The 26768-nt window shown below is 54.1% G+C and overlaps 1 protein-coding gene and 1 long non-coding RNA gene across 2 annotated transcripts in view; both read left to right on the top strand.

Annotated features, from left to right (window-relative positions):
• Positions 1-26581, top strand: part of LOC310638796 — a 30082-nt gene extending 3501 nt beyond the window's left edge. Inside the window, exon 2 of the long non-coding RNA XR_014492188.1 lies at positions 26011-26581. This is a non-coding gene — a long non-coding RNA (uncharacterized lncRNA). The remainder of the gene's footprint in view (positions 1-26010) is intronic.
• Positions 1-26581, top strand: NUGGC (nuclear GTPase, germinal center associated; the record flags this gene model as incomplete). The annotated part of the gene is made up of 23 exons (XM_083358211.1): positions 1-4228; positions 4261-4860; positions 6236-7295; positions 7770-7995; positions 8186-8398; positions 9675-9881; positions 10894-11075; positions 11616-11736; positions 12078-12152; positions 12272-12391; positions 12560-12743; positions 13587-13720; positions 13922-14122; positions 16068-16216; positions 17238-17397; positions 17596-17704; positions 18280-18413; positions 19134-19245; positions 20217-20422; positions 20768-20979; positions 23448-23550; positions 24909-24957; positions 25362-26581. 23 exons carry the CDS (start codon positions 1-3, stop codon positions 25469-25471), a joined length of 8895 nt encoding a protein of 2964 aa, XP_083214337.1. The 3' UTR covers positions 25472-26581.
• Positions 26582-26768: the final 187 nt, after the last annotated feature.

Raw genomic sequence — 26768 nt, 5'->3', positions numbered from 1 at the left:
ATGACAGCTCCACTCTCCACACCTTCTCAGGACTCCACTTTGGGAGGGCCAGAAACGTCAGACCAAACTAGGCTTCCTTCCTCGTCTTCTCTTCCGTTCAGCTCTCCTTGTAGACCAGCCTCCCAAGTTCTCCGTTCTGCTTCACCAGACTACACATTTCCCAAAGAGAACTCTCTTGCGGCCCCCGAGTTTTCTCCTCTTCAAGAAAATTCAGAATCCAGCGATTCCGTTTCTCGCAGCAGCAGCAGCAGCCGCCACCCTAGTGAGAGCGCCCTAGAGTATGACACAGCCAATGCGCAACAGCTGTTTCAACACAAGGGTGACAGAAGTGATCCTGAGAGAGCTTGCGTGTCTCCGCTCCTTCCTGGCCCCACCTGTTCGCAGGTTTCTGTAGCAGCTGATCATGATGGTTCCCCAAAACCAATCAAGGCCTCTGGACCCTGGGAGGAGACGTTCACACCCGTCTTTCCGACAGAGACAGGAGGACCGTCTGTTTTTAGCCCAGGGTCTCCAGCTCTTAGCGAAACTGTCCAAGATGAGGAAGTGGCTGAGATGAATCTTTGCCCAAGTATGGAGGAAACCGCTTCAGCATCTTGGGCCTCAGAACCAGACAACCCAGTGAAGGAAATGGAAGGAGTTGAATTGGCTGGGAGCCGTGCTCAGGCAGCGAGTGGCTCCATAGATGGGTGCGATGAGAACCTTGTGGAGAAACAGCTACTGAAAGCCTCCTCCTCCTCCTCCTCCTCAGAAGAAGAAGCAGCAGTGGAAAGCAGAGCCATCAGTGTCTCTGCAGAAATTCAAGCTTCTGGATTGGGGCACATTCAGCAACATAGCAAAGAGAACGGCAGAGATCTGTTTTTCTTTTGGGGAAGAACCAAAATCTTAAGTCAAGAGAGATTAGATTCTGAGAGAAGAAATGCACTTTTACCTTCAAGAAATTCATCGTCTGGGACCCAGACTGGTGGCGTAGACTGCACAATAGATTCTCCTCAAAGGGTTACAGCTAGTGGAGATGTGGAAATGGAGCCTCCAACAGATGCTGGCTTAGAAGGCACAGATGGCCACCTTCACAGCAGAGAACCTGAACCAGAGACAGGCTCTGCCATTCCCGTGGATGCTGGAGGCACTTGCAGTAAGGCCAGCGTGGTGGACACTTGTGCAGAAATGGGGCCGTGGAGAGATGGAGTGAAGCCCGGTGAGATGGAAGTAGCAGCAACGAAGTCTTTCAAGGATGTGAACCCAGCCAAGAGGCCAAGTGCTGATGGCCCTGACTCAAAGGCACGGGTGGTCAAGGAGATGCTTCTTCAGAAATTATCCGAGACCCTGGTCCTTGACGAACAATTCTCAGGCAGGTTCTTCAAAGAAGAAAAGAAGGGCCGGAGTGAAGCTTCTGAAAAAATAGACAAACGCCTCCATTCCAAAGACCTACCGGAGACCTGTGAAGAAGGAAGGGTTCTTGGAACGGTTTTGTCGCAAGCGTGTCCTGTTTTGAAGGAAAACATAGCTCTTGCGGAGGCTTCAGGAACTTCAGTTTCTGAACCACCAGGGAATTTAGGGGGACTCATTTTTGATCAATGCCCATTCCAGAGCAGCAAGATTCTCTTTGAACATCAAGTGGAAGGAAGTTCCATGACGGAGGAAAAATTGGAACGTGAGAATCAAAGAGGTGCTGAACCCAGCAACAACTCAAATAACGCTACTGCTGGTTCCAGGCTACAGGATGTGGAAGAGTTGAGTGAAAGTGATGATTCTTCCCCGGGAATTGTCGATGTTTCAACGGTTGGGTTGTCGGGAGCGGAACGGCCCAGTTCCGAAAGTGGAAGTGACGGACAGTGCCAGGGTGACGGTAAGGATGTACCAGGTGAAGAAGAATCAGAGGTGAAGAGACGCGTAATCGGCACCTCAGCAGCAACCAACAAAGATGCAGCCAACCAAGAGCGAGAGGCTGAAGATGGCCCAGACAAAGAACTGAGATGCCTTGTAGAGCAGGAGAAAGTTCAACGTCCTGGTGCTGATGCCTCCCTCACGAGAAGCCCTGATGCCGATCCTGCTGAGTGCTACTCTTTGGGCTTGGTAGGTAGAAAGGGCGATTCCTCTAGAGAGGGCCTTGAAAAGGGGAGAATTTCCCACTTGGGTGACTGTTCTCCTGTGGGCCCACAGTTATCTTTGAAAAGCCAACATGAAGCAGGAGAGATATCAGTGTCTGATTGTAACCACCTTTTGAGCTCTCAGTATGTCACAGAAGACGAACAGTTTACAAGTCTGAATGAGGAAGACACAGTGAAGACCAATTTGAGAGACGAAGAGCAGGAGGAGGAGGAGGCAAGGGCAAGTCCTGTAGCAAACATTCCTTTAGCTGTCACAAAGAGGGATTTTGGCCAAAGTCCTACGCAGGTGGGATCGTTGAACGAGCCGGGTAGTACATTCTCCTATGTGATAAACCAGCAACAATGTCTTACGGATGTTGATCCCCAAGAACTGAGATCTGATATTGTTGAGCCTGAGAATCTGGGAAATTATTTAGAAGTGAAATCCCAAGGACCTGATGTTGGGGAAAAGTTGCTTTTTCTTGAAGACCCTCTTATACAGCCCGGAGCTTCTGAGGAACCAGAAGCCCCTGTTGAGCAGATCAACCTTCCTGTTCCAGAAGAACATACGCGAGCTGTCTTCGTTCCTGAGCAGAGCGGTGGGTTTGGTCAAATTGCTGAAAATTCTCCTTGCGGTAAGGCAAGAAGCGGTACTGTGCTAGCCCTCCCGAGTGTTGGCCTTCTGCAGCCTGGGACTGTTGCTGTGAACCTCCCAGTGGAACCGAGGGATGATTCTGCCGAGGCCCCACAGTTGCCTCAGGAGCAGGAGGAGCGCTATCTGCACATTTGTGCGTCTGAAGCTGAAAAAGAAGAGAAGGGCCACTTCAGTCCTTTTAAGACGCATGATCTTCCTAGAAGAAGGGACTCCTCATCGTTCGATCCAGCTGAACAGATAGTTAATGCGCTTGGCAGCAGTAAAGCATTTAGGGAACCAACTGAGGAATCCACCCTCCAAAGACCACGTGATCTGGCCACTCAAGAGGCCAGTGCTGGGCCACTGAAGGCTGGTTCTCGCACTGAGATGCTGAAGATGAATCTGGAGGGACAAACCTCCTCCCACCACGACCAAGGTGGTCCTGTAAGGGCTGCATCTCCACCCGCAGGGACAGAGCCTGGAGACGCCGCCTCCCTTTCGGCAAAGAGCAGGAAAGGAGCGTCAGAAGCACCGGAGGATCCAGGTGGGGATGAAATGGAGCTTGATCCTGTCAACTCAGCTGGTCAGCCTGCAAAGTCCCCTTCGGTCTCAGCAAAGGAGGACGCCAGGGTTGTCAAAATCCTTTCTAAAGATCGTGGCTCCGTAGAAAACACCAGTCAGGGCTTGCTCCAAGATAGTTGGCCCGTGGCTGGCAGGCTTCCTGGGCAGCCAGACGGGGCAACGGTGGCTTCACCTCCCGGAGGAGCCGTTAAAGAGCTTCCAGGAAGCGAGATGTCCAGCAGACCCTGCTCAGGAGAAGACGAACACGCTCAGGACGCCAGAGGGCTGCATCAAGACATCAACAGGCTGCCGTGCCAAGAAAGCGTGTGCCAGCTGGGGAGTGGTCCGGATCCCCCTGCGGGGTACAGCGAGAGATTAGGGAGCTCAGAGGGCTGCAAGGCCCTTTTGCAGGAGGGGGACGAATTGAACAGCTCTTCTCCTAGAAAAAGACATCAAAATGAGGAGTTAGATTTGGGAGGCGATGCCTCTCATCGAAAGAAACTCTGTGGGCAGCATTTTGTCTCCGTTCAGGGCTCTGCGAGTGATCCAGCTTCATCTTCTGTGCTTCCTCCTCCTCCTTCTCCTCCTCCCAATTTGAAGAGGAGCAATGAGCAGTTTGGCAAAATGATAGTGAAGTTCCTTGATCAGTGTAGAAACCAAATCCCTCTGTGCTCTGACCCTACGCAAAGAAATGGGGATAATATTGCTCAGATCGTGAGAAGTTACTTTAAAACCAACATCTACTCCAATGAACCGGCAACCGTAAACGGGAAAGCGAAAGAGCTGAAAGCTCAGTCTTCAGAAACGGCAGCTGTGAAGGACATCGGCTGCCAGCCTGAAGGGGCTGCGGGAGACCCGGGGAGAGCCTGGGCTGCGATGGGCCCGGTTCACCCGAAGACGAGGGTGCCCAAATCCCTGAAGCTGCCCGTGTGTCCCCTGGAGCCCGGTCAGCTGGGCCCGGCTCTTCCCCCAAAGAAGGAGACCTGGGCTCAGCGGGCACTGTGCAGGAGGTCTGCTGCTTCCAGGAGGAGCCCTTCCCCTCGGACGCGGGCTCGGCGCTGGAGGACCTGAGCAGCGGCTCTGCTGCTGAGGCGCCAAATGCAGAATCCACGGAGGTGCCTTTTGAAGAGGACCTACGTGCCTCTTCGTCTCTGGGCATTTCCCCTAGTTCCCAAAGCTGCGAATCCTCTCCCGATCCGCACTGGAGCAATTCAGACAAACTGCTGGGCGGCCTTTCTGGAAGCTCTGGCACGCTCTCAGAAACGGAGTGGTACTCTCCCTCTGAGGCAGGCGGGTACGATGAAGACCTGGGGACACCCCCGGACGTGGCCGTGTCTGACGACAGCCAGGCTCTCCCAGGGGACACCCGTCTGGAGTCTTCCCGTCCTCTCAGTCCGTCTGAGCAGGAGGCTCCCGGCTGGTGGCTGCAGGGTGGAGAATCGGATGGAGGAGACGGACCGGATGGCTCTGCCTGCCAGGAGGATTCTGGGAAGTCCCTGGAGGGCGATCGGAGCGGGATGCTGGCCGAAGGAAGCGTTTTCCCTCGTCAAGGCAGCCCCGGAGGGTCTCCTGGCCAAGGTAATCGCAGAAGCCGTTTTTCACTCTTCGGTCCTCTTCGCTTTGGGTTCTGGGACGGGGGCTGCTACCCGCCACGTCTAGTTCATTTATTCCTAAAATCAAATTTATAGAGCCCTCCCCCATCCCATCAAAGGCAACTCTGCCTGCTGCACAACCAACTCCATACAAAAACCACAGAAAACATAAAAACCACATTGATACAGGCAGTCCTTGACTTACAATCGTAACTGAACCCAGGATTTCTGTTGCTAAGTGAGTTAAGTGAATTTTGCCCCATTTCACAGCCTTTCTTGCCGCAGCTGTTAAGCCCAACTCTGCAGGTGTTGAGTCAGTAACAGGTGTCAGGCTTGCCCCACTTGGGTCCCTGGGAGAGAGAGAGAGAGACCCTCGACTCCATTTGATCACAGCGAGGAGTTCTTCTACTAGAGACTGTGGTTGCAGCAAAGCCGGCTAGAACTGAAGCTCCCACCCACAGGGTTGCAAGCCCTTCCCCTTCATCCCACCTTCCCTCCCTGACCGGTTTGTCTTCGGCCAATGGAGTGCCGTTTTGGTCTTTAGGAACCGCTCAGATGTTTGGTGCAATCCACGTTCTTTTCTCAGCCTCCGCAGCCTTGAAGACTGGAACAAGCTGGTTCTCGCACCTCTTGTTTCCGTTAGACCTGTCAACCCCCACCCCTCCTTCCTTCTAGGTCATCTCCACCCCCTACGTGCCAACTGCCTATTTCCTCCCTGGCAGCTGATGGCAGGATGCATTGCTGCTTCCTGGCCCATCCGATGCCGGTTCCTGGCAGCTGGGGGTCGGACGTGGGGTTGGTGATGAGAAGGCCCTGCTTTAAAAGGAAGCTCAGGATGCCAGAGCCCCACGTAGTTTAAAGCAGGCGTGTCCAGCCTTGGCCACCTTAAGACCTGTGGATTTCTGGGAGTTGAAGTCCACAGGTCTTGAAGTGGCCGTGCTGGGAGACCCCTGCTTTCATTTAAAGGGTCGGATTTGAAAAGCAGCAAGCAGATGGGAAAAGCGGAATTTGTAAAGCCAGAAAAATGGGAGAGGAGAGATACTTAAGGAAAGAATTGCATATCTTCTCCAGAAGAGAGAAGTTTTTCCCAGCAGGATGGTGCTTTCAACCCCCAGAAAAAGAGAGTTTGTACCCTTGATCTTTGAGGGAGGGGCTCCAGTAGTGGTTGCTTGGTTTGTTCAGAGGTGGGGGCACACCTGCGGCCTTGGGGCGAGGGGGACCAGGGGCTGATATCCCACTGAGAAAGAACCTCGCGTTCGCTTGCCGGTCCTCCTTCAACCAGGCAGAGACCAAGGAAGGGCAGGGAGAAGTTTTGCATTACTGTCCCTAACTTTCCCCCATTTTAAAAAATATTCCCACAGATAAAATGGAAAGCGCCCCCGTCACGAGTGAGCCGTTCCCCCAGTCTCTGTGGGAATCCAGCAGCAAAACGGTTCTACAGTCAGGGTTGGGCCGTTGTGATCCCCCACTGAAAACAGAGCTGACCGATGAAGAATCTGACGGCCAAGATTGCAGGAGAAACAAGTCTCCTCCTCCATCGGGAAGAACTCCTGTGGCCTCTGCACGGGGAGGTGACAGTCCCGAGGGTCCTTCTGCCCCTCCCCGCAGTTCAGCCCCGGCCAAGGGGTCCGCTTGGCTCCCGGTAAAGGAAGAGCCTGTGCAGGAAGACGCGCCTCTGCCGTTCAAGGGGGACGAATCCTCCCTCGCTGCTCTCTGCCCCACCCAGGCTGGCGCTTCTGCTGGAACGGCCGTCCACACTGGCTCCCCTCTTGAGAAGGACATTTGCAGGCCTGAGGGTGGAGCAGAACGGGCTGCCTCCCACCAGGCCTCCCAGGAAGCCCCCTGGACCCCGGTCACATCTGGTGGTTCCCCAGCCATCGACGTCTGTGTGGATCAAGGAGCTTGCAGGGCTCTGCCACTGGAGCGTGATGGGTCCCAGCTGGCACAGAGTCCCTTGGCAGACATGGAGCTTCAGTTCCAGGAGGAAAGGAAACAGCTTTGCCCTCACCTGTCACACCCCACCTCTCATGTCCCCCAAACCTCAGCAGACGAGCAGCCAGAAGGATCTTCACACCCGGCAGATGTTGGAGGCAGAGAGTCTCAGATTCCCTATAAGTCAGAGGAGGCTGGGCTGGCCGAGCCTTCGGATGCAGAGTGTCTGCGCGTGGCAGCCGCCGTGTCATGTCCTGCACCACCAGCATTCAGGGAAAGGGTCCCCCTCTTCAGAGACCCTCCTGCTCGGAGAGAGTCCCAGGGCAGCTGCCTCCGTGAAAGAGCAGAGAGCCGCAGCCCGGCCGAGTGGGCGTCCTCCGAGCAAGACGTTGCCTTCCAGCTGCAGGAGTGCCAGTCGGTGCTGGCAGAAATCCTGCAGGCCTTGAGTTCAGTAGAGGGCGTTGACAACACCCACGTGGAGGAATGGAGGTATTTTAATTTATTATTTCTTAAGATACTTTATATAGCCGCCCAACTCCCTTACGGCTCACTCTTAAGAACAGGAGACGGGTGTGTGTGTGTGGGGGAATGGTTTTGTGTGAGTAGCAGGCAGGCAAGAACGTGCAACTCCATTTGCACCATCAGTGGGCACACGCTGCTGATGCAGATGGAGTTGCGAACGCGTGTGCCTGTTGCTCACACAAATGGAGCTGCACCTGCCCGCCACTTGTGTGGCCTGGCTCCAAAGGGCCACCACCTGGTAGTGGCCTGTGGCCTGGGGGTTGGGGACCCCTGCCCTAGAATTTCCAGCCAGCCATGTTCAATTCTGGGAGTTGAAGTGCACCTGTCTTAAAATACTCAAGGTTGAGAAATACTGAGATAGGTGACGAGAGGGAGGGAGGGAAGGATGACGCTAGGCACCAGTGCATCGCTTGGTTCTCCCTTTCCCTCCTCTCCTCCAAGGGACCAGATTGCTGCTCTCCAGAAGGCGACCAAGATGCCCCAGACCCACATAGCTGTGGTGGGGAACACAGGGGCCGGCAAGAGCTGCTTGCTCAACGCCCTGCTGGACGAGGAGGCCATGCTGCCCACCTCCGCCATGAGAGCCTGTACCGCGGTGGTCGTGGAGATCTCCAGGGCGGCAGAGGGCAGCCCGTACGAGGCCGACGTGGAGTTCCTCTCCCGGGAGGTGGGTGTGGGCTGTCTCGGGCAGTGCCTGCCTGCCCAGGACCAGCCACGGGGCGACCCGGCATGGCCGTGGCCCTCGAGCCTGGAGGACGGAGAAGAGGCCTCTGGGCTTGGCTCAGGCTTAGTCATAGTTTCCCCAGCGGCAGAGAGGCCATCTGGGACCCCTTTCCCTCTCTTGTTCTGCACCCCAGGAGTGGAACAAGGAGCTGGAAGCCCTCCTGGAGGACATGAAGGACAAGGCCGGCATCCTGAAGAAGCGCTGCCCGGATCGCAAGACGGAAGCCGGGGCGGCCTACAGCCGGGTGAAGGCCGTCTACGGAAGAGTGGACGAGCTGGAGAAGCTGGAAGACAGGCAGGGAGTGACCCAACACCTGGGGACGGTCAAGCACATTTGTGCCGAGACGGTAAGCGAAGCTGCTCCCCTGGTGGTCCAGCAAGGAAGGTGGGCTTTGTGGGAGAAGGCGAGGTCAGGGTGGAACTTTTGACTTTTTCTTTTTTACATACTTTTTTCTGTGGATTCGATGTCCCTTCAATCCAACCAATTCTAAGTCATTTTGAGTTCGGGAAAAGAACCAAAACATGAAAAGCCTACTTTAAAAAGGTATCTGGATCAAAATTCTTCCAGGAATTCAATCCCATAATATCCACAGGGCCTCCTCCCTCAGCCTGTAAAAACTCCCATGGAAAAAAACGTCAATCAGCCTCCTGAACGTTGCAAGAAACAAATCCCCCTCCCTGGACCTGCTCGTTGGGGGCGCTCTCGGCCCACACAGGACGGGCAGCTGCCGGTTCAGGCACCGTGCAGAGCTCAGTGGGTGAAAATTGTACCAGGAGGCCAGCACAGCCCCAAAGCAGAGACGCAAAAGTCGTTTTCTCCTAGTATCCAAAAGGAATTGCAGCCTGTATCATTTGAAGCTTCTGGAAGGTCTTCAAGGGCAGCCCCAGCTAGACTGAATTACAGTATTCCAGACATGAAGCGACAAGGGTTGCAAGTGACTCATCGCTGGTGTTTCTTGGTCTACAAAAGCCCAGAGTGGCACAGGGCAGGCCCCTTCAGAGCATCTGCCTGTTTCCACACGGCCTTGCCAGTATGCGACCCGAGACGGTGCTTCCATTTCCTGGCCTCTGGACGCTTCTACTGGTCTCCCTTGGGACCTGGGGTGGAGGGAGAGAGAGAGAGAGAGAGAGAGAGAGAGACGCTCCTGGGGATCACACCCCACCCCAGGTTCCCAGCTGACCTCTCCCCACGTTTCATTTAGACATTCAGTGGGAAGGGCAGGAGGGAACCTCACCTACTGAAACGGCCACGGCCTTCCTCTCTCCTTCCGTGCCACTGTTGGCCGGACTTGCCCATTCAGGAAGACGTGGAATCTCCGTGGAAGGGGGCTGCTCTGCAGACCCTCGCAGGTGGCCCAGAAGGGTTCCAGGGTTTCGAAGAGAGACAAAACTGGATGAGAAACGTGGTGCTTCCTATGGTGGGTGAAGTCCCACCATAGTCAGTCCACGAGGACAACCACTGTTCCTGAACCACGTCCCGGCTGGAACACAAATAGAAATGGGTGATTTTGTACTGAAGTGTTTAAACAGTTGTTAAGCTAAACTACCTTTGCAGTGCGCATGTCTTGTAAAAAGTTCTAAAACCGAAAACTTAATTTTCCCGCTTGCTGGCTGGCTTTCTAGGCTGCAGACTTCCGCATGAAAACTGAGAAATTTATCGACTCACGTACCGACAACTTGCGTGAGATGAAAGGTGGAGAGTTTTGGCCCATCGTGAAGTGTGTGAGGATCCGTGTGGCCAAGGCTGAGGTTCTGAGAACGGGCGCGGTGCTGGTGGACCTGCCGGGAATCCGAGACTCCAACGCGGCCCGGGATACGGCGGCCAGAGAGGTAGGCACCTCTCCTCCTGCCGCGATGATGGCCGTCCTGCTGCCTCTGGGTGCGCAGCCGGGCTCAGCTCCGTCTCCGGGAGCTCCTAAGCATCAAGAAGAGCCGTGGACCGAAGGGCTTCCCCCCCCTTAGAACAGGGGTCCCAACCTCCGGTCCGTGGACCAGCAACCGGGCCGCACAAAAAAGCAGAGCCCCATCTGCGGGACGCAGGCAGCACACAAAAACCACGCACCCTCCGGTCCGGGGAAAAACCTCTCGGAGCCTGGGGACCTCTGCCTTAGAAAACCCTAAGAGTTGTGTCACAGGTGGTCCTCGACTCGTGACCACAGTTGAGCCCAAAATTTCTGTTCCTAAGCAAGACAGTTGTTAAGCGAGTTTTGCTCCCATTTTATGACCTTTCTGGCCACAGTTGTTAAGTTAAATCACTGCAGTTGTTAAGTGAGTAACACGGTTGTTAAGTGTCTCTGGCTTCCCCCTTGACTTTGCTTGTCAGGAGATGATGATCACGTGACCCCGGGACATTGCGACCGTCATAAATATGAGTCAGTTGCCAAGTGTCCAAATTTTGTGACCATAGAGATGCTGCATTGGTCGCAAGAGGTGAAAAACGGTCATAAGTCACATTTCCCAGTGCCGTTGTAACTGAATGGTCACTGAATGGACTACTGCAAGATCCAATCGGGGCCGGTCAGCGGGAACCAGACGTTTTCGTCTTCCGAGCTTTGGGACGCCTGCTGGAGCCCCCCACCGCCTCAGAGAACGTCTCCGCGGCAGAGTGCGTCTCCAACGGAGAGGGCCTGGCAGGGAGAGGCCTTCCCGGTGGGTGGGGGCTCCAGCCCAAGTCCGAGAGAAAAACCTCCGCTCCCAGTGACCGACCCAGATTGGATCCTGTCACATTATCCTGGGACACGTAGATCCGCCTCCTTTTGCGAGGACGGTTGTAAGTCGAGAGCTACCTGAGGTTAAAGTGGGCTGGGCGTGTTGGCCGAACGGATTCTTGGCTTTTCTCCAGTATCTGAAGGACTGCAATGCCGTGTGGGTCACCGCCAGCATCACGCGAGCCGTGGACGACAAGACGGCCAAAGAGCTGCTGAGCGCCAACTTCCGCCGGCAGCTGTTCATGGACGGCCTCTACGGGAGCCTGGCCTTCATCTGCACCAAGACGGACAGCTTCAGCATCACGGACATTGTCAGGTGGGCCCTCTCTGCCCGGGCAGGGGTCCCAGCAGGGAGGGAGGGAAGCCCCCCCCCCCAGCATCCTTCATGTCAAGTGCTGCTCTCGGGGTGCGAATGCTGCCTCTGGGGCGAAAGCAGGAAACGGGGTGAGATTCTCCGTCATCCAGGTCACGGTGGCCCCCAGAGGGGTTTTTCCAAACAGCAACTGGACTTTCTGGGTCTTTTTCCCTTGAAAGCGTTTCGCTTCCCATCCAAGAAGCTGAACTGAATTTTGAAAGCTGCACTTTGAAAACGGAATTTTGGGAACGGAAGAAGCTTCTTGGACAAGAAGCACAACATTTTCGAGGGGAAAAAAAAACCCCATTCCAGGGTAACTACCCTGGGACGGCTGACCGTTCTGCAGCCGAGCCTCTGTTGCTGGCTGAGCAGAGGATGCCTTGGAAGGAAGGGGTGTGTGGGGGGGTTGTAGGGGCCCTTGGCGCGACTTGTCGCTGGTCAAGCAGAATTCAGCAGTTGAGCCAGGTGGCTGTCAGCAGTTCCTTCCCTCAAATGTTGCAGGGACCTCAGCTTACAAGATAAGATTTGTCCCCTAGAAGAGGAATTGCAAGAACTGGAAAAGCAGAAAAGTCGAGCAGAAATAGAGAAGAAACACCTTTACGCGCAACTGCAGCAGCAAGAGGTATTTGTTACTTCTCCCTTCCTCCGAGCTCAGCGTGCAGCTGCTCTGTCTCTGAGATAAGGGCCAGTGAGTAGGAGCCGTGGTTTGCTGGGCCCTCCGGTTCCCGGCTGATTCTTCCTCCTGTTGCCCCTCGGGGCCAGTTCCACTCCTGGTGGTGGATGCTTTCTCACCAAGACACTTCAAGCCGTTCCCATTTGAAGGGGGGAGGGTGGGAAATCTCTTACGTTTCATGTGAACGCTGTGCGGGGGGAGGAACCTTTTGCCACCCCAAAAGAAATGCGCTTTCTGAGTCCCGCTCGAGAATTCAGCGTCCAGCCACAGACAACCCTCTTCCTCTGCAGCCAGTGAGGAAGGGAAGCGCAGCCGCAGATTCAGTTTGGCTTCAGAGACACGACATCTTGGAGAAGGAGTTCCAGGTAAGTCCCCCCCCCCCCACACTTCCAGCTTCGGGAGATGAACCAAAAAGCCCGTGGTTTTCCTCCCACGGGGTGGGCCGGGGGTTCCTCAGTTCCTCCCTCTGTCCTCCCTTGTCTAGATCTGCTCCTTGCAGAGAGAAAAAGAGGCCAAGCTCCGTGCCATCAGCCTGATCTGCGTTCAGGCCCGGAATGAATTTTCCAAGCAGCGGATTCTGATGGATTTCAGCGCTGGCCTGCAGGTAGGAAGGCTCCGTGCCGGACGTCAGGAGGATCAGCCGCCTGGCACGTTCAGCGAAGCGTTCGCCGTGCCCGCTGCCACGCTCGGCAGCTTTGTGGAGGGAGGCGCCTTGTCTCTCAAAGGCCGAAGGATCTGTGGGTAAGAGCGGGCCACGCGTGATCTCATGCAGGAAGTGTCCAGCAGAGCTGAGGGCGAAGACGATGGCGAAGAAGAGGTGGAGGAGGGGGATTCGGCCGGAGGGCAGCCTGGGAAGCTGGAGGTTTTCACGGTCAGCTCTACGGAGTATCTCAAACTTGGTGGGAAGTTGCTCTGCAACGGTCAACCTCAAGTTTTCCATGACGTCAAAGACACAGGTATTACCCCAAGATGTGTTTGTGCGTCTCTTTCTAAATGACTTGAAGAAGTATTTAGGGACTAGTATTTAGTACTTAGGGATTGTTACAACACAATCTTGTGAATCTATTTTGCTACCATTTCAATCAATCCATCATAATAGAGCTGGAAGGGGCCTTGGAGGTCTTCTAGCCTAACCTCCTCAAGAAGGAGCCCCTATGCCATCTCAGACATGTGGCTGTCCAGCCTCTTCTTAAAAGCCCCCAGTGATGGAGCACCCACAACTTCTGGGGGCAACTTCCGTTCCACCGATTAATTGTCCTCGCTGTCAGGAAGCTTCTCCTTAATTCTAGGAGAATTCCTTGATTAGTTTCCATCCGTTGCTTCTCGTCCTGCCTTCTAATGCTTTGAAAAGTGAGCTGACCTCCTCTTCCTTTGTGGAATCCTGCTTAAGTATCTTCCAGCCAAGTTTAAGTTTAAGACAGCTGGACCTCAACTCCCAGAGTCCCAAAGTCATAGCTGGCTGAGGAATTCTGGAACCTGAAGCCCACCAGTCGTCACGGTTGCAGACCCCTGCTCTAGAAGACGTTTCTGCACGTAACCTTACACAATGTTATGGGCTGGGGGTGATGCGTTTCCATAGCGGATGGGATGTATGGACAGGCTTCTCAGAACCTTCCAAATAAAACCTCATTCAGTTGCGCGTCTTGTTGATGCTTCAGCGCAGACTCTTCCAAGGAGGCTCTTGCGGCATTTGGACCGTCTCACAGTGTGGTGTGTTTGTGTGGGCTGCCAGGCAGGTTGGCAGGAGAACTGCGGAGAACAACGTCCCCTCGCTCACTCTCCTCCCTCCCTCCCTCCAGAGATTCCTGCACTGAAGAAATTTGCGATGGACACAGCGCTGAAGCACAGCATGGTGACCACAGAGAAGGTCATCCGGGACGTGGCTCGTGTCCTGAGCCAAATGGTGAATTATCTCAACAGCCAGAGAACGGAGGTAGGAGCGGCACTGAAGGGGCCCGAATCTTGGCTGGAAGATAATAGAATAACAGAATTGGAGGGGACCTTGGAAGTCTTCCAGTCCGACCCCCTACACACGCAGGAGACCCTGTGCCATTCTGGACAAGTGGCTGACCGGTCTCTTCTTAAAAACATTTCCTTTCCCCTTTCCTCCTTTCCTTTCCTCCCTCCATCGCAGGCTGATGCCCACCAGGCCCAGGTGCAGGAGACGCTGCAGCAGGCCTTGCAGGACCTCCCTGCCCTCCTCCAAGGGGTCCTCGGGGCCAGTTCCCAAGACCTCAGGCAGGCCTTTGAGACCCTCATTCTGGGCAGCCTGCAGAACGGGGCTGAGAAGGCCAAGCAGCTCTCGGAAGCCATCGTCAGAGGCTGGGGGTCGCCGGTAGGTGCTTCCTTGCCTTCAGAGGCCATCTGGGGTCAGGGATGCAGCCCCCTCCCAGGAAATGACCCGGCAGAGGCTCCTCTGAATAAAAGGGCTGCTGTTTCCCACGTGGTGATCCTGGTTAGATCCCTTCAGGGATGGTCCAGAGAGAATTCTGCATAGAATTGGGAGGAGGTGATCCGTCTTAGGAATCTGGGGCTGTTGGTAAATCTGACCAAAATAATTAAAGCAGCATTGAAAGGCCACTGGTGAGGTGGGAGGGGGCTGCATTCCTCCCGCTAGTCAAGTTTCATTTATTTATTACATTGGTATAGCTGCCCGTCTCACGTAGTGACAGAATGTATCAAATATAAAAATATATAAAAAGCCATTAAAACGATCGAAGTAAATAAAATAAACATAGCAAAACATACAAAGGGTATCTCCCAATTAACCATCATTAAGCCTCCACTATGCCATCCCCAAACCAGGAGCTCCAACGTTGTTTTGAGATCAGCCTCCCTTTGGGGGGGGATATTCCCAAGGGTGGGGCCATGGTAGAACAGGCTGGATCCCACCAGGACCAGCATCCCATCACTTCCCTGGCACCTCTGGCTGGTCAGGTGCTGCCGGGATCAGGTTTTCAGGTGCCTGGAATAACTCTGTAGAGCCCGCCCCCCTCCCCGTCCCCAAATCTCCTTTCTCAGGTCAGCCAGATCCCCAACAGCATAGCTGGCTGAGGAATTCTGGGAGCTGAAGTCCACAAGTCTTAAAAGTTGTCAAGGTTGCAGACTCCTGCTCAACAGAATTGCCCGAGAGCCCTGGGGAACCCTGTGGCAGGGGTCTCCAACAACTTTAGGACTTGTGGACTTCAAGTCCCAGAATTCCTCCCATTGCTGCCTGAGGAATTCTGGGAATGGAAGTCCTCAAGTTTTAAAGCTGGAGATCCCTTCCCTACGGGATTCAGTTGCTGTCTGGAGCAATCAGTCCGACTGCCCCTTCCGGACAGTCACAACGGTGGAAGGCCATGGAAAGTAGAGAATGATCTGACCATGACGGGTGGAATTGTACTCCACCCTCGGACCGTGTCTGACCCACGTGTGGCCTCCTGTGTGAACTAGGCCCAGCATCCCTCGGAAGAGGGAGCCGCATGTGTTCTTCTTCCTGCACGTTCCCTTTTGTGCCGTATTCTTTTCTAGATTAGTAGAAAAGTCGAATGTTTTCAGATTTTGTGGTGGGATGTGGAAATGGCTTTTCTACAGGAAGGCTGCAGGCTGTCCCGAGATCCTTTCTCCAGCCCTTCGCCCTCCGTTCGGGGGTGAGATCCTTTCTCCACCCTCTCGCCTCCGCTTCGCCCGGTCCTCTTGGCCCATTGCTCAGTGCCGGTCTGCCCTGGGCCCTGGGAGAAGGGCAGGGGGTGGGGGGGGCAAATGCTCGGGGGAAAGTGAAACGGATGAAGCTGATGGAAAAAGACTCTGGACAGTTGCTCCTCTGGGAGAGGAATGCAGCCGGGACTGTTTCCAGAACATAGTTTTTAAAATTGATTGGACCATGGGGAGGGGGGAACCAGCAACGGGGGGGGGGGGAAGTCATTCCTAGAGTTTTGGTGCCCGAACTTCCGTTCTGGCTTCGCTTTACTGCGTCCGGCTTGACCTTTAGTGAAACACGCTTCCTTCACCCAGTGGGGTCAAGGACGTTTCTTACGGAATGGTTCCAGCCGAGGCAGGCCTGACCGTGGGCTTCTCCGGCCCTTGCGTGAAATCAGGGTCTGCGTCTGCCCTTCTGCCCTTATGGACGAGTGTCGGTTGCTTACGGGTTTTCTCCTTCGACCTGGAGCCTTGGATACACATGGGTGTCACGAGTCCACTCCAGCAAGTGTGGGGTCCACTCAGGACTTGGCTTAGATGGAACGTGGGGGGTGGGATGGTGTTTGTGTCTCTGACGGAGGCCCCTCTCCCCGCTGCAGATTTTCGGCTACCCACACGTGACCTATCGGGCGATCTGCAACCACCGTGGCGTTTACACCTCCCCCAAGTACCAGTCTGTGGATTTCAACAGAGAACTGTCTGACCCCATCCTCCAGGTCATCTCCGTGGCCTGGAACGAGGTCTTTAGGTAGGTTTCGTGCCATCGCTCACCTGAACCCGACCCCCTTGGCCAGGGGTAGGCAACCCTTTTAGCTGGCTCAGGAATTCTGGGAGTGGAAGTCCACCGGTCATAAAAGAGCCAAGGTCGCCTACCCCCTGCGCTTGGCCAAGTCAGAGGAGGGAAATTGGGCAGAAGGCCTGAAATGGCCACTCTCCAGCCATCGAGAGGTCCTCACGTCCAGTCCTGGAGTACCTGCTTGGTCACATCCCAAGATCGCTGCTCCCGGACAGTGCCTCCCCTGGTGTCCCCCCCCCTCCCCAAGCCCAATCTGGGACGGAGAGCAGGCGGGCCTCGACAATCTGTAAAGCCGAAACAATTTTGAGATACAACCTGCTTGCCTTTTAAAGCTATTCCTCTTCCTTTTGCGACAGAAATCATTCTCAAAAGAGATGAGCGAAATCAAACGTTTTTTTTTTCAAAAAAATAACAAAAGGTGATATATAAAGCCTTTTTAAAAATAAAAAATAGGCTTAATGCTTTGGCAGACCACAGGTTAATACGTTGGTCCGTTGTAATCTTGAGAGGTGGTTTTCAAGTTACTTATCTGTTCCCAAGAAATTGCAAAAGGAAAGTAAACCTTGAATTGGCCTGAAATTACATCGGGTAAAGTGTTCATGCAGAGAAATGAGAATAAAAGGAAATCAGGTTTGTAATTCTCAGAGGCAAAATGAGTTAAGCCTTAGCCCAGGCCCTAACTGGAACCGTGTTACTAACTTAGCAAGATTCATTTAATCACCGTGAGGCAAAACTCACTTAACTCTCTTGCTTAGCAACAGAAATGTTGGGTCGTAAGTCGAGGATCCCAGGGGGCTGCTCTTCGGGCGGGCTGGCCGGTGGGAAAGGGAGGCGCTGGGGCTGCCTGGGAGGGCTCGCTCGGGGCTTTCGGACCCCGGACGCTGCTTCCGCAGGAGGGAGGGGCCCGTCCCGAAGGAGGCCCGCTTCCCTGCGGGGCTGATGGGGCCCTGGGCCACTCTCTCCCCTTCCGCAGCTCCAGGCTGGTGACCTCCATCGAGGGCTTCACCAGGGCCCTCCTGGCTCAGCTGAAGTCCTTCTTCAAAGGCCTGAAGAAGAAGCTGCTCTGGCACGCTCCGGTCTCCGAAGCCCTGCATGCGATTTGCGCTCAGCAAATGGAAGCCACTCAAGCACGGGTGAGGCTGGGGCGGCCTGTGCCCACAACACTTGCCTTGGGGGCTTTGCGGCGCCCGTGACCCACATCTGGGTCTCCAGAAGGCACAGTTGCTGGGTTTTTTAAGAAGGGGGGGTCACTGGAAACGGCATGGTGAGGGTCCCATTGTGGGACAGGGGACTCTGACTGGATTCTTCCTCCCTCCCCTCCATCCTTCCAGTTGCTCAATTTTACCTTGGATCAGATGAGTTCCATTACACGAAAGCAACGGACCATCTCCCGGCTCTTGATACCGGCGATTCAGGCCGGCATGGAACCAGCATATGCAGGTAATCTACTGCAGGGGGGCTCCCGTCATCCATGGGTTCTCGCCCAGAGGCTGCAGTGAAACCTGGGGAAGTTTGTCTTCTGGAGCTACGTGGGGTGGGAAGGGGCAGGAGATCCGGCATTCCCTTGGCTGGGCAAAAGCCAGAAGCAGCCCTAAGGAAAAATACTCATCTATGGCTTAGTGCAGAGGTGGGAAACTGTGGCCCCTCTATGCCTTCTGGACTTCAACTCCCAGAATTCCCCAGCCAGCCCTGCTGGCTATGACCCCTCTATGATTTCTGGACTTCAACTCCCAGAATTCCTGAGCTAGCCCTGCTGGCTATGGCCCCTCTGTGACTTATGCCCTTCAGCTCCATCATAAATGTCAGTCCTTTGTCAAGCATCCAAATGTAAATCTCGTGTCCAACAGTCATAAGTGACGAATATAAGTTGCTTTTGTCAGTGCCGTTGTAACTTTGAACGGTCACTAACCGAAGTGTTGTAAACCGAGGACTGTGCATTAGCTGATCCCCCAAGGCAGGTTGAAGGGGGCCAGATCCACGACAGGGCAAGGCCGACTTGTGAAATCGCTTTGCAGCCTGCTGCCAACTCTCCGGCCCGGGATATTTCCGAAGAATGAAAGAAGAGATGGAGACCTTCATCCACCGGCAGAAGGACGCCATCTTTGATTCGGCCGTGGAGAAGCTGTGGCAGCAACTGCATCTCCTCCAGGTGACCTTTCCCCAAAGTGTCCAAAGGTCTGTCGGGGGTCCCTCCGGGCCAATTCCAGGCATCTAAGCCTGTGTTTCTCACCCTGGGTGACTTTAAGATGGGTGGAGAAACTCCCCAGCTATGCTGGCTGGGGAATTCTGGGAGTTGAAGTCCACCCATCTTAAAGTCTCCCAGGGTGAGAAACGTTGGTCTAGGCTACTGCCAGCAGATGTCCTGAGGCGGAAAGGGTGGGGGTCCCAGCTGCACTGATGGGGCGATCCCTGTGCCCCCTCCAGTTCTCAGCTGGGAAGAAGCACTTGGCAGCCGGTTCCTATTTACGACGGCTGCCCTGTCACAGGGTCACATGATCCCCTTTTGCAACCTCCTGACACAAACACAGTGGGGAAGCCAGATTCACTTAGCGACCGTCTTCCTAACTTAACAAGTGCAGCGATTCGCTTAACCCCTGTGGCGGGAAAGCCCGTAGAATGGGGCAAAGCTCACAATAAGCGTCTCACTTAGCAACAGACCTTTTAAGTTGAGGACCCCCTGTAGCCTTTCCCAGGGTCGGCTGCATCCATCATGGCCCCTCCTGACCGAGTGAAGACCACAGCCGTTCCCTGTGGGGGAGGGGGTCCAGCAGGCGGCTATGAGACCCCCTTCCCCCACTTGCTGTTTGGGGAGGGGGCAGAGAGGACCTTGGCCTGGCCAGGCAGCTTCACTCCTGCTTCCCCCCCCCAGCTATCCATCCGCTGCAGCCTGAAGAGCGTGGCCCAGGAGCTGGACACCTCCATAAGGATGCAGTTCGAGCCGCTGCTGAGGCCGGTCCAGAAGAACCAGGAGACCCTTCCAGGTAAGTCTGCCCCCAGGCCCAGTGGGAAGAGGCCGCAGCTGCCCCGCCTTTGTTGTTGTTAGCTGCAAAGTTGTGTCCGACCCATCGCGACCCCATGGACAACGTTCCTCCAGGCCTTCCTGTCCTCTACCATCTTCTGGAGTCCATTTAGGCTCACGCCTACTGCTTCAGTGACTCCATCCATCCACCTCCTTCTCTGTCGTCCCCTTCTTCTCTTGCCCTCAACCTTTCCCAGCATTAGGCTCTTCTCCAGTGAGTCCTTCCTTCTCCTTAGGTAGCCAAAGTATTTGAGTTTCAACTTCAGGATCTGGCCTTCTAAAGAGCAGTCGGGGTTGATCTCGTCTAGGACCGAGAGGTTTGATCGCCTTGCAGTCCAAGGGACTCGCAGGAGTCTTCTCCAGCACCACAGTTCAAAGGCCTCCATTCTTTGGCGCTCAGCCTTTCTTATGGTCAACTTTCACTGCCATACATTGCCCAGCTCTCTTCGGCCTGCAGCATGCAGTACTGTGCAGAAGTCTTAAGGCGCTTGTGCAAAAACGCTGCAAATTCAGAAGGCCTGCAGAAGCATTAATAGTTTATTTTTATCAGTTTAAAAAATGGAAAGTAAATGAGCAGAAGAGAATGCCAAAACAAATCGGTATTTGGTGTGGCCACCCTTTGCCAGTTCTCTTAGGACAGAGCTCCCCAACCTTTTGGGCACCAGGGACCGGTTCTGTGGAGAAAGGTTTTTCCGCGGACCAGAGGGGGCCTGGTTTGGTGTGCTGCCTGCATCCCGCGGAGGGGGCTTTGCTTGTTTGGGCGGACTGGTTGCTGGCATGCCGCAGCTTGGTACCGATCCACGGAACCTGGGGCTGGTGACCCCTGCCTTAAGGGAAATTGGCAAATGCCATCACGCCCCTTGTACCGATTCTCATCCTGGGACTTGGCAGCTCGGAGAGAGACTTACTGGCTGTTATGCCGCCCTTTCCCAGAACTTCAGCGTCTCTGTGCCAAAGTGGACAAGATCTGCCAGCGCTCGGGCGTGGACTACATGCTTCCCGTGGCCCTGCAGCCAGAGGACCGGCCTCCAGGGACCGAGGCCAAACTGCTGGGAAATAGGGGTTGCGTAAGCCTTCCGGCTACGTCCATGGATGTCCAAGTGGGAGTCCTCTGTCTCCCCCACCTCTCGGACATTGAGGTAGGTCGCAGTTTGCCTTTGGGCTCGGGGGGAGGGCGGTGTGGAGGGCTGAGGAGATGCCAGCAGGTGGCACCTGGTTAGCAACGAGGGCAAGATCGGTCCCCTCAGGACTGCCTTTATTAATCTTTCAGATAACTTAAGACAGCAAACATATCAAACACACCTTCCTCCTCCTATTTTCTCTGCAAAAACAACCCTGTGAGGTGGGTTGGGCTGAGAGAGAGGGACTAACCCAGGTCCCTCAGACGGGTTTCATGCCTAAGACAGGACTAGAACGCGCATCTCCTGATTTTTAGGCCAGCATCTGCTGCAATTCATGGTTTAGTCCCCATTTCTTTCTCCCAGCAGAGCCCGGGAAGCGCTGAGTCAACTGGACCCCGAGTGGCTTCTGCTCCTGAGCCCATCGTGGTCGATGCCGCTGCTGGGCAGCCGTCGCAACCCCCGCTTCTTCTCTGGGCCCCCCGTGGCAGAAAGAGAGCCGGGGAGGGGGCCCTGGCGCAGCTGGAGAAGAAGACCAGGCTTCAGTCCGTGGGGCCTGCCGGCTCCCCTGGGCTGCAGTAAGTTCTTGTATTTTGTGCTGAATTTGGAATCCGTTTGGTCTTCCCCAGAAGGCCGGAGCCAGCAGGCCAGGCCCCGATTCTAGGGTAGATTCAGTGAGAAGACGCTCCCTGGCCACGGAGGAGGTTCACGGGTGGCTTAACATCCATGTTCAGCTGGGATATTGTGGGGGGGAGCAACACTTGTGGTCAGAGGTCCCCCCTTGTATGTCTTCCTTGGCGGCAGCAGCAGCTTTCCAGACTCCTTAAAAACGTATAAAACTACCACTTTATAAAGCCTTAGTAAGGCCATACCTGGAATGCTGCATCCAGTTTTGGTCATCACATTGCAAAAAAGATGTTGAGACTTTTGAAAAAGTGCAGAGTAGACCTCTCAGCGGCTTTTGATACCATCGACCATGGTATCCTACTGCGGCGTCTCAGGGGGTTGGGAGTGGGGGGCACCGTTTTACGGTGGTTCTCCTACCTCCTGGGCCACTCACAGTCGGTGTTGACGGGCGGGCAGAGGTCCGCCCCGAGGTCTCTCGTTTGTGGAGTCCCTCAGGGGTCGGTCCTCTCTCCCCTCTTGTTCAACATCTATATGAAGCTGCTGGGTGAGCTCATTCGTGGTTTCGGGGTGGGGTATCATCAGTACGCTGATGATACCCAGCTTTTTCTTTTCACCCCGAACCAACCCAGTGATGCACTCGACGTGATGTCCCGTTGCCTAGAGGCGGTCCGGGTTTGGATGGGGAGAAACAGGCTTCGTCTCAATCCTGCCAAGACTGAGTGGCTGTGCATACCAGCATCTCGGACTAACCAACCTTTTCCATTGTTAACTATGGGGGGTGAGGTGTTAGGGCCCACAACTTGGGCGTCCTCCTGGATTCACGGCTCAGTTTGGAAGATCATATAGGAGCCGTGACTAGGGGGGCTTTTGCACAGGTTCGCCTGGTGCGCCAGTTGCGACCCTATCTGGACCGAGATACCCTACACACAGTCACCCATGCGCTCGTGACCTCCAGGCTAGACTACTGCAACACTACATGGGGCTGCCCTTGAGGACCACTCAGAGGCTTCAGCTGGTGCAAAATGCAGCTGTGTGAGCAGTAATAGGAGTTTCCCGATACTCTCATGTAACACCTCTTCTCCGCGAGCTGCATTGGCTTCCAGTTGCCCTCCGGGTGAGATTCAAGGTGCTGATGATGACCTATAAAGCCCTAAATGGCATGGGTCCGGGTTATCTGAGGGAGCATCTGCTGCCAGTGTCAATTTCCCATCGTCCTGTGCACTCCCACAGGGTGGGCCTCCTCAGGGTACCGCCGGTCAAGGATTGCCGGCGGGTGATCCCCATGGGGAGGGCGTTCTCTGTGGGTGCGCCTGCCCTATGGAATCAACTGCCAACAGAACTCCGGACTGCCCCCGAACTTCGTTCGTTTCGCCGGGACCTAAAAACTTGGCTCTTTGAGCTATCTGGCCTGGACTGAGGGGTTTTAATGATTTTAAATTGTGATTTTAACTTTTTGGGGCTATACTTAATTTAATTTAATTTTAATTTTATATTGTATTGTTTTTAAATTTTGCCCTGTAAACCGCCCTGAGTCTTTCGGGAATAGGGCGGTATATAAACCGAATTAATAATAATAATAATAATAACTCGGATGATTAAAGGCCTGGAGACTAAAACATATGAAGAACGGTTGCAAGGATTGGGCTATGGTCAGTTTAGAGAAAAGAAGGTCTGGGGGGGACACGAGGGGCTGCTACAGAGAAGAGGGTCAAGCTCTTCTCCAAAGCACCAGTGGGCAGGACAAGAAACAATGGATGGAAACTGACCAAGGAGAGAAGCAGGCGAGAACTAAGGAGAAACTTTCTGACTGTGAGAACAATTAACCAGTGGAACGGATGTTGCCTCCAGAAGTTGTGGTCACTGGAGGTTTTTAAGAAGAGACTGGACAGCCACTTGTCTGAAATGGTATATAGGATCTCCTGCTTGAGCATGGAGATGGACTAGAAGACCTCAAGGTCCCTTCCAGTTCTATTCTAATTGTAATTGATTGTAAAACTCCTCGCGTGTGGGGTGCACAGCTCTTTCTCCCCCAAACGCTCTCCGAGGGGAGCAAATCCTCGCTTCCCTTTCGCTCACCAGGCCTCAACCATCGCCCGCTCTGCCCTTGATCTGAAGCCCCTGTTTTCCGGGCCCAACTTAGCCACAGAGAACAGAAGGCTGGAGTATTTATTGGTTATTCATTGTGAAATTTATTTGCCGCCCATCTTGTATCCAAGGGCAGCTTATAACATCAAAACATTAAAAGACATTAAAACCACCAATTATAAAACGGCACAGCAGAAAAAAGGATGAACACAAGATGGCAAAGGAGACAGGCAGGATTAGGTTACTGCAGGAGCGGAGCGGGTTAGGTTATCAGTGGGAGCTGGGAAGAGTCGGAAGGGCCTGGCTACCCATGCTCCCCTCTGCCCTTCTCCAGATGCAGCCAGAGGGCAGAAACGAAGCCCACCTCCCATTCCGCGGCCCTCCTGGGGAGCTGCAGCCCAGAAGGAGCCTTCCTCCCAGACAGCCCTACGTGTCCGGTAAGTGTTCGTGGTAGGCCCAAAGCCCAGATTAGAAAAGGTCCCCACTGGGTCACCCTGGTGTTCTGCGGGGAGGAAGGGGCTGCTTGGCTTTCCTTTCCGGATCCTCTCCTTGGCTGCAACCTGCCCCTCCCGCTAGAGTCCATCTTGGTCCCGTTCAGAGCAGTGAGGAGATGAGGCGTCAAGACCACATTCGTGGCTAAGAGGAACATGAGCGGGGGATTAATCAGGCCCACGTCAGTCTTTCCTCAGATGTGGGCAGACGGGTACAAAATGACTACAGGACATCCCTGTTGCTGGGAATATTGGAAAACCGTCTCAACTGTCATCGGGAAACAATTTAAAACAATTAAAATAATTTAATCAAAAACAATTGCAACCATGCTGTAGTTGGGAAACAAAAAACTATGAAGGGAAACTAATCGAGGAGAAGCAACTTAGAATTAAGGAGAAATTTCCTGGCAGTGAAAAGAGTTAACCAGTGGAACGGCTTTTGCCTCCAGAAGTGGTGGGGGCTCCGTCACCGGAGGCTTTTAAGAAGAGACTGGACAGCCATTTGTCTGGAGTGGTCTAGGGCCCCCTGCTTGAGCAGGGGGATGGACTAGAAGACCTCCAAGGTCCCTTCCAGCTCTATTCTGATTGATTGAAGCTGTTCAGATTGATGATTCAGTGCTGTAAAAGCACAGAAAATAAATGAGGGGAGGGGGGGCAGCTAGGCAGAGGCCTCCAACCATGGACCGGTTCTATGGAGAAAGATTTTTCTTTGGACCAGAGGGGGCCTGGGTTCGTGTGCTGCCTGCATCCAGCAGATGGGGCTTCACTTGTTTCCACAGCCCAGTTGCTGGCATGCCACGGACAGGGGGTGGGGGACCTCTGAGCTAGAGATTGGCGTCTTCTGCTGACCTCCCAGCCACCCAGCTCTCCTTCGTTCCCTTTCTGGATTGTAGCGGGACCAGAGGAGAGCTGCCCTTCAAAGTCTGGCCGGCTGGGGGCTTTGGGGGGAGGCTGCTGGAGCCCCCAAGGAAAATGTCTCTCTGGCTGCTGGAGCCAACTGGCACCAGGCGGCCTTTGCTTGGCAGGTCAGCCAGTGGGTGCCCTTCAGCCGAGGGCAATTCAGAGAGCCCACGTCAGCTGGCAGAGTCCACCATCGGGGGTGAGGGGGCTCCTGGAGAGAGCCGCTGTCGAGAAGGGGTGGGCAGCAGCTCGTAGGAGAGTCCAGCTGGTAGGGAGAGGGCGGGAGGCCCAGTGGCCGGAGGCAGCCAGGCGCAGCAGAGAAGCTCTGCCCGGAATGGTAGATTTGCATGCTCCCAGCGTCTCTTTCGGTTCTTCAAACTCAGGTGCTGATCTTACATTTTCAGGTGGTCGAGGACCCCGAGGGTGAGCCCCTGGCAGTGACCCGTTCTGCAGGTACAACAGCTTTTGAGCAGCTGTTAGCTCCACCTAGCCCTAAGTCCCACGCCAAGCAGCAGGCCTTGGGGAATCCGCCAGCCTTCTTCCTCGCTGGCAGAGAAGGACCCATTTGCTGCTCTCCATAGTGCAGAGACGCCTCTTGGCCTCTTCGCACTAGGCGTACCCTGGCCGTGGACGAGGCAGGTGGGCAAGAAAGGCTCCTCTGGCATTTAGGGCTGTTTCACCCAGGGCCGGCTCTGCGTTCAAGGTCCACACTGTTCTGTTTATGGAGGAGGAGAGCTTTGGCTGGAGGGAGGGAGACCGGGCAGGGAAGCTCTTTCTTCTGGAACAGACCACCTGCAAGCCTTGGGCCTTTGGCCTTTGGCAGGAGGTCTGATCGTCTTTTTCCTTGACCCCGGCAGGTCTTCTCTGGGTCGGAGCCAACAAGGGAACAGGTGGGAAGCCTCCAAGCCTCACCGTGAAGGAAGAAGAGGCAAATCTCCCAGGCGAGAAGACTTGCTTTGAACTGTAGTTCTTCCATCTCTGCGCACGCGCACACACACACACACACACACACACAGCTCAAACTTGCGGAGGGGTCTGAGCCTCCCCCTCCAGGCGGTGTTCTGGCAGCGGAAAGCCCATTTCCGTGTAAACCACCTGTGCAGAAGCTGCGTGGCTGCCTTTCTCCCCTTCTCCTCTCTGAGCCTCGGTCTTGAAATGTAGCTCTTTTAAAAGGCCCCCTGACTCACTGGGAGCCTATAATGCTTCTCCTGGGTGAAAGCGGGTGGACAACCCCCCCGCCCCATTGGAGCTTAACAGGGGAGAACAAGAAATGGAGAGCATTGGGTTTCCGCTGCTGGTTGTTACAAGCAAGAGGGCTTTGAAGCCACAGTCCCATCTCCTGCCCACCACTGCTTAATTGGGAGAGAGGAAACTTAACAATGTTGGGCAACGTTCTGCAAATTCTCCGTTCTGTTGAATTCTCTAAAACGGGTTTCCCAACCTTGGCAACTCTAAGACCTGTGGACTTCAACTCCCAGAATTCCCCAGCCAGTTGAAGTCCACAAGTCTTAAAGTTGCCAAGGTTGGGGACCCCTACTCCAAAATTCTTTGTTCTGCAAATTCACTAGATAAGCATTTTGAAAACAATGTTCAGTTAGATGAAAATATGTGGACTTCCAATTCCCAGAATTCCCCACCCAGCATGTGTTGAAGTCCACATATCTGCTGGTTGACCACATGCCTTAAGCTGCCGTGGTTGAGAAACACTAATCTATATTGTGGTGATGGTTCTTCCAGACACAGTTGCAAAGAGAGGGAAGTTCTTCCTGAACCTCTGCAATGCAAATAGTTTTTTCCCCCTGTAAGCAATTACGGAAGCTTGTTTTCACTTCTTTGCTTGAGTGCTTGCAATATTTGTTGGCCTACAGTGGATTTCCCCAGCAGCTCTTTAGCTATTTTCCTATGATATCTGTGATAATTGTTTCAGTCTTCATCTTGATTTAGGGGTACTTTGTACAATTACCATAAAACAACAAGGATGTTTTTTTCTAAAAAAATAATAGTAAAGAGAAGGATTAAACCTTTAAATTGTATAAATTAATAGAGAAATAAAACAATTGATTGGATAATGAGACTACTTTATGAACAAGGTACTATACTGAGTATAGATACACATAAAACATATTGGCATCCGTGACTTGTGAGGTGCCAACTAAGGTTTCAAGAAATGATGTCCTGTGCTGGATTCTGTTTGGGCAAAACCTGGTTCGCCTGCAGTCAACAGAGCTGTGGAGATGCAACATACATGCATTAAGCATGCAAAC

Source organism: Vipera ursinii, assembly GCF_947247035.1.
Source record: "Vipera ursinii genome assembly, chromosome: 3".
Taxonomy (NCBI): domain Eukaryota; kingdom Metazoa; phylum Chordata; class Lepidosauria; order Squamata; family Viperidae; genus Vipera; species Vipera ursinii.
The sequence above is the reverse complement of the archived record's forward strand: the minus strand, read 5'-3'. Positions and strand labels throughout refer to the sequence as shown.